Consider the following 12,445-nt stretch of genomic DNA (forward strand, 5'->3'; position numbering starts at 1 on the left):
AGTCTTCTACTTATTTTTTGCTGTGCAGCATGGTATCTTTTGACTGTCAGGTTTCAGAAATACTATTTTTAAAGGGTACATAAATTGTGCAACAAAAAAGGCTCAGAAAGATTTAAGAGAGGTCAGGCTTGCTTTCTTGCAATTACACCAATATACGCAGTGGAAGTTGTTGGGGTGGGGGGGAAGACTATCAAAGTTCTATGTGACATTGGCCACTACACATAAAACTAGAGCATATTGAGTGCTTTGCAGGACTACACGTGCACATACTACCCCCAAGCAAGCAACTAAAATATATCCAGGGGTAATTCTGTTGAGGTGACCAGCAAAATCCAACTTTAACATTTTCCCTTCAATGTTTCAGCAATCACCAACCATGACAATCCTTTAATATTTAGCCTATATCCTAATAACTTCGGACATTACCTCAATGTTCTGAAGACTAAATGGAAAAAAGACAGTAAAAATAGTTCCAGGTGAGGCAAAGAGTTAGGACACAGGTCGGCCACAAGTCCCCTTCTAACAGTCAAAGGGAGAAGACAGACAATAGGTTAGAGTGGCGTAGTTCCATGTAGAAAGGCCACCTGGTAGTTAAAAGGCTTTTGGCTCACTTGCATGGAGATATGAAGGCAAGAATCCTGCTGAAAGAAGGATTCACTACTTCTAATTACACTGTTCACAAAAGCAAGAGGGTAGAGCTTTTCAAAATGCTCTCCCCTCCAGTTATGTCTTTGTTCATAGGCCTTCAACATGAGGTTTGTAGGCCTGCTATCTCAACAATTACATTCAAACCAAGGCCAAAGAACATGATACATGTTGAAATTAGCACTGTAAATCTTTAAAATTTGGCATGAAATTAACAGATATATGCAACCTGCTTATAAAAGATAACATGAAGAATTCCAACAGATTGGCAGGGATATAATCAAGACGGATCTACTAGAATACTGCTTTTTGTCAACATTAACTAGTTTTCTGAAAGAAGAAAAAAACGTGCACGTGATTAGCTGCGGAGAAGATTCATCTCTGTAGGCTTTAAAACTGCATCTGACAGATGCTGAGGTCAAAATTCAGTCAATAAGAGGATTCTTACCAGAACTGTAATTCCTTGTTCTTTGCACAGCATGGCTATTGCACCTAGGCTAACACTCACCAGCACCCAGAATATAGAAAAATTATGTCCTTCCTTATCTGTCAAAATAAAGCATGCCATAACATTAGGTTTATACATTTAAAGGTAAAGTCAGAAATTTAAATTAAAATTAGAATTTTAAAAACATACAGCATTTAATCTCACAGTCTTTTCTATCAGTCAAGATCTGGATACACAGACTTAAAAAGCACAGGGCACCTCCTGCAATATGCTGGCATTTGTCCCTTTACTGCAGTCATTTTCTATTCTCAGGGACATTAGAAATCTCTGTTTGCTAGATGTTTTAGCCAGACTAATTAGAATGGCAGAAGCTTCATGTAGTTTCCACAATTCATCATCTGAAAAGGTTAATTCCCAATATTTAGACAAATTTATCATCCTTAGCTAGAGCTCTGTCATTACTGGCCACTCTCTTCCAAGCTACCACAAGAACAGGAAATTCTTTCTAATGGTTACACATGAAGTGTCACGCACGCAAACTGTTTTAACTGTAGTCTAATCTACAAAGGCACAATGAACTGCTTCTCCAGGGCTGCTGCATTTAGGAAGTACCTCGTGTCCTTTCATTAGCACTGCAATGGAATGCCATGGAGCTCAAAAATTTCAGCATCTGAGCAGAGAAGCAGTTAGTTCTTGCACTCAGGAAGCAGTTTTACAGCAGGGTGAGGAACTCTGGGGTTAAGAGATCAAGAGTAACTACAGCTTCTACTCAAAGAAAGAGTCTTTAAAGACTGTACCACGTAGCTGATTTTGGGTACTACAAGCAGGCATTTCTGAGATTAATATAACAATAAGCCCTACTTCAGCCAAGGTACTATCACACACACAGTACATGGATACTTCACATTAAAACATAGCTGTCACAACCTCTACTCCACAGGTGCAAGCAACAGAGGGAAGCACTCAGCTCATTCAGAGGCAGCTTCTTGATTCAAGCAACACGGGCTCTACAGGCATCACAAGAATCAATCTTTGACTTGGCACGTGAAAAAACAAAGTTGAACTCTGCATTCATTGACTCAATCCCTTTCTTACTTTTCTTGATCTCTAGAGTAGTTCTTCCCTACTGCTAATACAGGTTTGACCCTCAGTACTTAAACAGAACTGCAGTAATGGGCTATGGAAAGGGTAAATGGCAGAACTAAGATTCATTTCACCAGAAGCAGGCACCTGCATCTAAGCTAGTATACTAGGCTTCCTTTCTAAGTGGTTGAGAGAAGGGGACACCTTTTGGGATTAAGTTACCTAATTAAATGCAGTTGTCCACCTTTCAGAGAAGTAGCTCTCTTCGCTGCCTGTAAAGCTAAACTAGTGTACTAGCTCGGGTGTTGTTGGATCAGATACAAACCATAACAAATGCGAAAAGGATCTGCTGACATCGGCCTCGTCTCATTTTGACGCAGAGTACTTCTTTTGTGGCAGAGAGCATAAGTTTTCATAAACATATGTGGAAGAACAGGTTTTGAAGTTGCTTCTAGCACTCCTTTCTTACCTAAGACTTAAAGCTTCAATAGAGTAAATATTAATATGTTTGAGATTCATCACTGCAATACCTAGTAGGCATTTGTTCCTTCTCCCTCCACTCCAAATTATGTTGTCACAGGTGAGGTAAGTCTTAACATTGGAAGTACAGATGTTGTAAAGTTAAAAGAAAGCCTTCTCAAGGAAAGAAGTCATACACATCTCAACAATACCAAGAAAACCCATGGAAATACAAATACATAATGACTAAGCTAAAGAATCACTGCAACTAAAAAAAAAAAAAAGCAAGAAGGAAACTCCAAACTCACATCAGTTATATGGAAGAACTGAGGATTGCAATTCACAGAGGAAGGGGCTTTAAAATTTGTTCTAAGAGTATTGCTAAGAACAAAAGGAATTTGTCCTAAATAAGGAGCTCTTTTACTCTTCAGACTCTGCAATACGACAGACTGTCCAGCCAGTTCTCAAAATTAACTTTTGGTTTGTTTTGCCTTTTTTTTTTTTAATGTAGAAATAAGGTAGCGGAGAGATTTGAAGATGGAAGGCAAAGTAATTGACTATGTTCACAAAATGACAATCATTCTTAGTAAGTGTAAAAGGGAGAACAGTGAACAAAGCCAATGGACTTCACTGAGTTTACTGAAGTATACTGTCTTCAGCTGAGAGATTTCTTCTTCCCAGAATCAAATTTTGGTGGAAAGAAGTCAGGACAACTAAGCATTTTTCAGAGAAGCAGTATTCACTACACAAATACAAACTATCTTAACCTGCAAGACAGTGGGAAGTGTATATAGTAAGAGACCAGCTGGCGATTCACAAATGCTTTGATGATTTAAAACATAAGAAATAGGAAAAAAGGAACTAGGTGAAATTATCAAGGACCAGCACAACAGCGGCAGTCATACAGAAACAAACGCAGAAAGATCGCATCACAAAATGTGAAAAGGTATGTATGTAAAGAAGAAAACCCACAATTCCATAGATGTATTATTAAAAAGAGCAGCAAGGAAGGAGTTATTCCACTACTCAGTGGGAAAGAAAATGGACAATGCCAAGAAAACAGAAGTGTTCTGTGACTTTTAACTTCATTTTTTCACAAAGAGGTCAGCTGCAATCAGGTGGCAAGCATAACACCAGCAGAAAAGGAGCAAGAACAAAAGTAAAAATAGTGAACTACAAGACATAGAACTTACAGAAGTTGATCTGTTTGAAATTATGATTGATTAAAATTTACTCCAACAGGTCCTATACAACCCAGAGTAATCTCAATTGTTACCTCTGAGTAAACACGAAAATCACAGGAGAACCCAGAAGCTTGAAATAAAACAAAATAGTACCTACATGCCTGCTTTTAAAGAGAAAAAGAAATATGAAAGGATAAGCTAAAGAAACAAGCTAAACTGACTGGTCAAAATTACCGAGAAAAGAATCTGCTTAAGACAGAATATTTTCTAGGTCATCCTCTAAAACATAAAAGGAATGATTAATTGTTTGCCAAAGACATATTTTAGCCATTTATATCAAACTAAGTATAATTTCTGACTTGGACAGGAAAAAAACCAGGCCTTCCTAATGAAAGCAAACCTGTAAATGTCCTATACCTTGACTTTATGAAGGCATGAGATTACCAGTGGAGACAGTGTGGAATATGCCAGAAAAAACATGGGCTGCATGTAATTATTATAGAATGGGTACAAGTAACAGCTAGAGAACTATACTAAGAATCTACCTCATTGTGAAAAATGTAAATACATTCTGTATTGGGTCTTTCCTTTGTCTGGCTCTAATAGACAGTGTTAAAAATTTAGATGATGGAATAAGGAATATGCTGATTAAGTCCAGAGGTGCTGCCAGACTGCAATGGCCAGGAAGCATAAAGGAGAAGTCAGAACTCCATTGACAAACTGGAGAAATGGTCTAGTGAAAAAGCCTGATAATCAAATGCTATTCAACAGGCACACATTCAAAGTTGTACAGAAACAGACCGGTCTTCTTGTGAATATCCCACTTCTCAGATGACAGGAATGTCTCAGCACGTCAAGTATAACCCACCTTAAGTATGGTCTCTCAAAGATGGTAAAAGTGCCCAGCAAAAGAGAAATAATAAGGCACCCATAATGAGGATCTTATGGGAGACAGTGTCAAAGGCCTGGACTTCAGTAAGGCCTTTGATACAGTCTCCTGTAAGATCCTCATAGAGAAGCTGTTGATGTACAGGCTGTATGTGCAGACGGTGAGGTGGATTGAAAACTGACTGGATGGCCAGGCCCAGAAGGTACACTACCAGTGTACCCCAGGGATCAATACTGGGTCCAATCCTGTTCAACATCTTCATTATTGATCTGGATGATGGGGTAGAGTGCACCCTCAGCTAATTTGCGGATGACACAAAACTGGGAGGAGGGGCTGATATGCCAGGTGGTCATGATGCCATCCTGAAGGACCTTGATAGGTTGGAAAAATGGGCTGGTATGAACCTCAAGTTCAACAAGGAGAACTGCAAAATCCTGCACCTGGAGAGGAGCAAGCCCAGGCACCAGCACATGCTGGGGGCCACCCAGCTGGAAAGCAGCTTGACAGAAAAGCACCTGAGGGTCCTGGTGGACACCAAGTTGAACACAAGCCAGACACGTGCCCGTGGAGCAGAGAGCTAACAGTACCATGGGCTGAATTAGGCAAAGAATTACCAGTAGGCCAAGGGAGAGGATCCTTCTCCTCTGCTCTGCATTGATGAAGCCATACCTGGAGTACTGTGTCCCTTTCTGGGCTCCCCAGCACACGAGAGCCATGGACATACTGGAGTGAGCCAACAAAGGGCCAGTAAGGTGATGAAGAGACTAGAGCATCTCTCCTATGAGGAAAGGCTGAGAGAGCTGGGACTGTTCAGCCTGAAGAAGAGAAGGCTCAGGGGGATCTCATCAATTTACATAAATACCTGAAGGGAGGGTGCAAAGAAGACAGAGCCAGGCTCTTTTCAGTGCTGCCCAGTGACAAGACCAGAGAAAATGGGCACAAACTGAAACACAGAGGTGCTGTCTGAACATCAGGAAACACTTTTTTACTGAGAGGGTGATGGAGCACTGGCACAGATTGACCAGAGAGGTTGTGAAGCCTCCATCCTTGGAAATATTAAAAAGTCATCTGGACATGGTCCTGGACAACTGGCTCTAGGTGACCCTACTTGAGCACATCAGCTCAGGTTACCTCCAGAGGTCCCTTCTACCCTCAACCATTCTGTGATTCTGTTATCAAGATCTCCTCATGAAAACCATAATCTCTGTTCCTTTGTTCTCTTTTGCAGCCTCAAAAGGTCAGTACAGTTATATATAGAATTGTAGCATTATGAAAATTCATCAGTGAATAACTTAAAAGAGAAAGAATTTCAATCAAGAAACATTTTATCTTGTGCTTGTTCCTGGGTCACTATACACAACACACCCCACACCCCTCTCACCACTGCAGAAATCTCAGTAAACTAGGCTCAGAAAATAAGATACAAAAGACCGTAATTCAGCAATGCCTTCAATCTTTTTTTTTTTTTTGTAACAGTGATTTGAAAATGTATAAGTGCATAAGTATATGTGTGTGTATAAGTATATAAGCACTGTCTAAGTGCTAATTATTACTGAGATACATACATGCCAACAGAAGTAATCAGTCTAACAATGCACATTCCCCTAATACGGCGCTGCTTCCCACCAGAAAAATCTTGTGTCAGAAAACTAAACCAATCTTTCATTGGCACCTGTTCCTGGTCAAAACTGGTACTCCATATTGTGAGTGGGCATTGTGCCACTCTAACAGATGGACAAAACTGTAAGTATGCCAAAGCAACAGAGTACTTGCTTCTTTTCTTTTTTTTTTTTTAAATAGAAAAATATAGCATTTCTACACAAAACCAAAAAAGGGTTGCTCAGATGGCCCTTCTTTAGGAGTACGTTAAGTCTGAAAGTTGAGGGGATTCAATGAAATACCTATATAAACCAAAAACAAACCATGAGGGCTGCTCCATTTAAACTGCTAGACTTAAGTATAAGCACTCCTAGAGCAAGCATGCATACACAAAGTGTTTTACAGCATGGAATTTACTGATCCTAAATTTATGAGCAGCACATTGATGATACACCTCAACTCTGTCTTCCTAAAAGCTAATTCTATTTTGAGAGACCTTATTTTCGAGTGTCCTAAATCCACAAGTCAATGAAGACAAATTCCTAAGAAGGAAAGGATATGAAGAAAAATACTACATTTAGAGCACCAGCTTTACTTTTAAAGTCAAACTAACAATATCGCAAACAGTTATTACCAATTCAGACATTTAGGCATTCAGCATCTTCTTCAAAGCTAATTGAGCAACTTAGGGATCAGCCAGATGACAGCTTGGAGCAGCTTAAGAAGTCACCATCTTCAGGTGAAACCCAGTAATTGATTCTGTGAAAGCACCTGTTCTTTTGAAAGGTGAAGCAAAGTTAGTTATGTTGAACTCCTGCAGGAAGTTTTAATTTTTAACTGAAATAGATCACAAAAGCTCATATATTCCATTGATAGGCCTTGCCGGGGGGTATGGTATCTTCCAGCTGAACTACTACAAATACTCATCTAACCAAGCTCTAAGATTTCCCTGATTGTGAATTGCTAAGCAAAGGGGAAAGAATTACCTAGTCTTAAAAGATCACATAAGAATCCACTGTTAGAATTAACTTAAGCCTGAGATCTCCTTCTGTGTCTCCAAATGTACTACTGCAGCTCAGCTCAGTGTTTCACTTGATAATGAACTTACAATAGCAAATGCCATCCCTAAACATATCCAAACATCTCAAACTCATTAAGTATATGCTATGGTAAAGGGATCATCTATCCCTGAATTTACACCATCTTGGACAAGCAAAGTTTAGCACTAATTCTACAAAAAAAAAAAAAAAAGATTATTCTTTCTGCTCTGCCCACTAAAATAACAAAATTGTTAATTTTTCCACATACAACTATTTCCTCCCAATACATTCAAATATGAACAGTAGGGCACACAGCTGGAAAAATCAGGGCCTACATGTTTAATAATTGTAAATAAATACCTCTCGACCAATTGCAAAATAGCTAACAAACTCACTATATCATAACTTCGTGAATCTAAGATAGGTAACAGACTGTGAAAGTGTCTGTCACACAGGAGACAAACATTTCTGATCTATAGGAAAACCTCCATAATACAAACCTCCAATATTCACAAAACTCATCACTACGGTCTACTTCGCATGTTTTATTAAATTAGCAATGATGTTTAACAGGCGACTACACAGAACAGAACAAAACAGAAACACACAACCAGAACAAATTCATTTTTAGAAGTCATAGCATATGAGCAAACAGTTGATCCCCTATTTAATATCCAGGCGAATATTATTCACATGAAGCAAATATCATGAACGCATAATTTTACATCACTCAGAGATCGCTGGTGCAGATGGCAAATACATGCAACTGGATCACTGTCAAGGCTGAAGACAAAGGAAGGCAAAATGAATGCTACAGCAGTTTTAAAATGCCTTACGATTTCCCAGAGAAGCTGCATTACAGTTCAACAAAGTTAATAACCCACAATTCCCTTCAGAACATACCTAAACAGTTGTCAGCTCTTGCTGTCTCCAAAGCCTATGCAGTGGTTTTGTCCCCACAGTTGTGTTTTAAAACAGCAGGACAGAATGAGAACAACAGATTAGTTCCTTGCAAATGTAAATGTTATCCTATCAAAGATGGTAACATGAAAAACTGTATATTGGGAAAAAGTGACAGAATTTCAGAACTTCAGTAAGACATAATTATAGCCTACGTAGTGTGTTAAATGCTGATACTTTAAAAAAAAAATTATGCTAAAGATTCTGGCTAAAAGAAACTGTCTACCCAAAAATCCACCAAAACCACAAATAAACGACATCAGGCAAACAAGCTGCAGTATATCTTGAGCTTTACAGAACCCATTATTTTCCTTTGGAAGTTTTCCAGTCTGACACTGGTATTTTTCTGATCTCCTAATTGTTTTCAGTACTGTATATGCTTTCCCCCAGTAACCCGAAATCCTCTACAGACATTTTAAGAGTCCTTACTCCCAAGCCAAAAAAATTTCTTACATTCATTCGCTTAGACATGAGGTGAAAACAAGCACTAACCAGTCTCTCCTCTGTGACTTTTGTCTCTGTTAGAGAAGATTTCAAGAACAACAGTTCAACAACTACATCTACACTAGTGAAAAACAAACAGATTCCTGGAACTCAACTGTGCACAAATCTCACGTTGCCTTGCTGCAGGAATAGATAGGTTCTTTATGGAAGACTTAGGTAACCAATCTGTCCGATAGTAGCATTGGGATGTTGCTGGTGACAAAACAGTGTATGTTACTGAGGACACAACAATATCAATAGCATGAACTTAGGCTTTTCAGTATTTGTTTTACTCTGATGCTTAGCCTGAAGGGCTGAGTGCTACATACATGTGACAGCCAAATCCAGAAACAAAGGTACATGCAGTTGACCTAGGGTTTAGGACCATGCTTTCCTTTAATATATAAAAATCTAGCAGGACAAAAGGAAATAGGATGTTAGAACAAACTGGTAGAGTCCACTTTTCTGCAGGACCATCATAAAGCAGCTATATTTGATTAGAAACGTAAGTCTGATGCAATGGAATGCACAAGGGGTTTTTTGGTTGTTTTCTCCCCCTCTTTCTTACTAACAAAGACTATCTATGCAGAATCAAACTCAGCTAAGCTCAGATAAAAAGGTGTTTCTGTTTACTCCATATTTATCCTATTATTTGTGAATGGCTAGAAGAACTGTTCACAAAAGGACATTCATACCACCAAAATGGAGGCATCCAAGGGTAAAAGTTCATATTTACTTTAATACAACAAAACCACACAAAAGTCATACTCTACTACAGCCACTTCCCCATATTTGGTTATCTTTTCCTAAAGCCTTTCACACAAACATAGAATTACAGAACAGCCCATGTTGGAAGGGACCTCCAAAGATCATCTGGTCCATCCTTTTGTAGGAAAGGGAGCCTAGATGAGATTACCTAGCACCTTTTCCAGTTGCATCTTGAAAAGCTCCAGTGATGGGGACTCTGCCATGTCTCTGGAGAAGTTGTTCCAGTGACTGATTGTTCTCACTGTAAAAAATTTCTTTCCTATATCAAGGTGAAACCTCTCCCAGTGCAACTTGTACCCATTGTCCCATGCCTTTTCCATGTGGCTCCTTGTGAAGAGAGAGGCTCCATTCTCTTTGTAGCTGCTCTTTCCAATAGACACTACCCTTTGCTATAAAGAGACACTACTGTTCAAACAGCTGTGTGATGAGTTGGGCCAACCTCCCCTCGAAAAGGAAAACAATTATAGCACGGGATAGCAAGTAAAACTGTTTGTGGGGGTTGGTGGGGTTCAGCTAGAGCATACATGGGTACACTGGAGAACAGGACTGCCATTTGTCAGGACCATGACAACCTGGAGGAATGGGCTGATAGAAGCCTCAGGAAAATCAGATGGCACCATGCAACAGTCCAGGCTGGGGCCTGCCTAGGCAGCAGTTCTGCAGAAAAGGATCTGGAGTTCCTGGCTGACAAGTTGAAGATGAGTCAGCAGTGTGCCTTTGCAGCAATGAAGAACGTTAAATGCACACTAGGCTGTCCTAGCTACAGCATACCCAGCAGGTCAGGGAAAGTGGTTGTTCCTCTCTACTCAGCTCTTATGAGACCACATCAGGAACAGAGTGTTCAGTGTGATGTCCAACACAAGAAACACACCAACAACATGGAAGTCCAGTAAAGAACCACAAAGATGGTTAGGAGGCTGAAGACCATAACATAGGAAAAGAGGCTAAGGTGTATTTGTCATGTGCCTGGATGCAGGAGTGGAACGCACCATTAGCAAGTTTGCTGATGATACCAAACTGGGAGGTTCTGTTGACTGTCTTGAGGGACAGAAGGCCTTGCAGAGGACTCTAGATCGATTGAAGCATTGGGCTATGATTAATGGGATGAAATTTAACAAGTCAAAATGCCCAATTCTGCACCTAGGATGGAGTGATGCAGGGAGCAAGTATAAACTGGGAGAGGAGTGGCTAGAGGGCAGCCCTGCAGAAAGGGATCTGGGGGTGCTGGTTGACAGCAGGCTCAATATGAGTCAGCAGCGTGCCCTGGCAGCCAAGAGGGCAAACCTCATCCTGGGGTGCATCAGACACAGCATAACCAGCTGGTCAAAAGAGGTGGCTATCCCACTGCATGCAGCGTTGGTGCAGCCTCACCTGGAGTACTGTGTGCAGTTCTGGGCCCCACCACTTAAGGATGTGAAGGTAGGAACCTGAATGCATCCAGAGGAGGGCAACAAAGCTGGTGAAAGGGATGGAAGGCATGTGCTGTGAGGAGTGGCTGAGGACTTTGAGCTTGCCTAGTTTGGAGAAAAAGAGGCTGAGGGGCGACCTCATTGCTCTCTGCAGCTTCGTGAGGAAGGGAAGGGGAAAGGGAGGTGCTGATGTCTTTTCCCTGGGATCTATTGCCAGGACACATAGGAATGGTTCAGAGCTGCACCAGGGGAGGTTTACACTGGACATTAGGAATAATTTCTTTGCTGAGAAGGTGGTCAAACACTGGATCAGGCTTCCTAGAGAAGTGGTTGATGTCCCAAGCCTGTCAGTGTTTAAGAGGCATTTGGACAATGCCCTTAACAACATGCTTTAATTCTGGTTAGCCCTGAATTGGTCAGGTAGTTGGACTAGATGATCATTGTACATCCCTTCCAACTTAAATAGTCTATTCTATCTCACCCACCTTTCTATTTACAGATGAACGACTTTCACAGCAAGGCACATCCAGGATAAGCAATGAATCTCACTGAGGCATTTCAAAATCAGTTTTCAGACCAGAACCATTCTGACCTGAAGCCTTGACTCTGAAATATCTTATTTTTGGCATATTGCTCATCAGCCTGCAGCAAATCAGGTAAGGTTCAGAGGAAATAAATACTCTGAAGCTTGGGCTCCTCCTTTCAGACTCCATGAAAGATCTGCTAAAGAACTTTTTAGCACTCTTCACAGTGCTGGACATAACTTGTCATTCTCTCATTTAGGACATGCCAGGTAGGATCTGCAAGAACCTGAAACTGTCACCAAGTTACCCGAAATGAGGAAACTATTGGGAGAGACTCAACTACCTAACTTGGATACAAATTCTTAAGTACAAAGGAAGTCTAAATTTCTGTAAGTCACTGAGGGGAAAGTCGGCAGTGGAGGTGATAGTAACCGTTGAAAACTGATCTGAAAAACAAAAGGCACAACTATGCTGGCAGACTGTACTTTTCCTTGGCAAATTTGCTTAAGAGACACAGCTCTGACACTATTATAATGGTCCAATAAAAAATACTAAGTGCTGCTCAGTATCTTGTCTTTACAACATCTTCCTCCTTCTGTATCCATTACAAGAATCTCAGTACAACAACACTACTAAAATGACACTGACTTCTAAAAGCTATCAAACTGGCCTTCGCAAGTTGTACAAGCACTCAGAATACCCCTAACCAGAGTACATGTCACATTCTTAATAATTCCTGATATGTCCTCCATAACAAAATAATTGCAGAGTCCGACATAAAAGTCTCCAACGATCATCCTAAAAATTTGGCTCTTGAGTTCTTCAAGCAATGATTATTACCACTGCCATGCAGGTGTACCTGTACCAACAAACAGGAAAGCACACAGCCAATATTTTCATCTGTCTAATTTACTCTGGCACTAACAGAAGAAACATTAAAGCACAATCTACCCT

The 12,445-nt window shown here is 40.4% G+C and overlaps 1 protein-coding gene across 2 annotated transcripts in view; it reads right to left on the reverse strand.

The window, feature by feature from the left end:
• TMTC4 (transmembrane O-mannosyltransferase targeting cadherins 4) overlaps nt 1-12,445 on the reverse strand; it is a 58,432-nt gene that overhangs the window by 30,836 nt on the left and 15,151 nt on the right. For both annotated transcript variants that reach the window (XM_075090147.1, XM_075090154.1), the window contains exon 6: nt 1,094-1,191. In XM_075090147.1, coding sequence (XP_074946248.1) covers nt 1,094-1,191 — 98 coding nt within the window. The remainder of the gene's footprint in view (nt 1-1,093; nt 1,192-12,445) is intronic.

This window comes from Phalacrocorax aristotelis, chromosome 1 (assembly GCF_949628215.1).
Source record: "Phalacrocorax aristotelis chromosome 1, bGulAri2.1, whole genome shotgun sequence".
Lineage (NCBI taxonomy): Eukaryota > Metazoa > Chordata > Aves > Suliformes > Phalacrocoracidae > Phalacrocorax > Phalacrocorax aristotelis.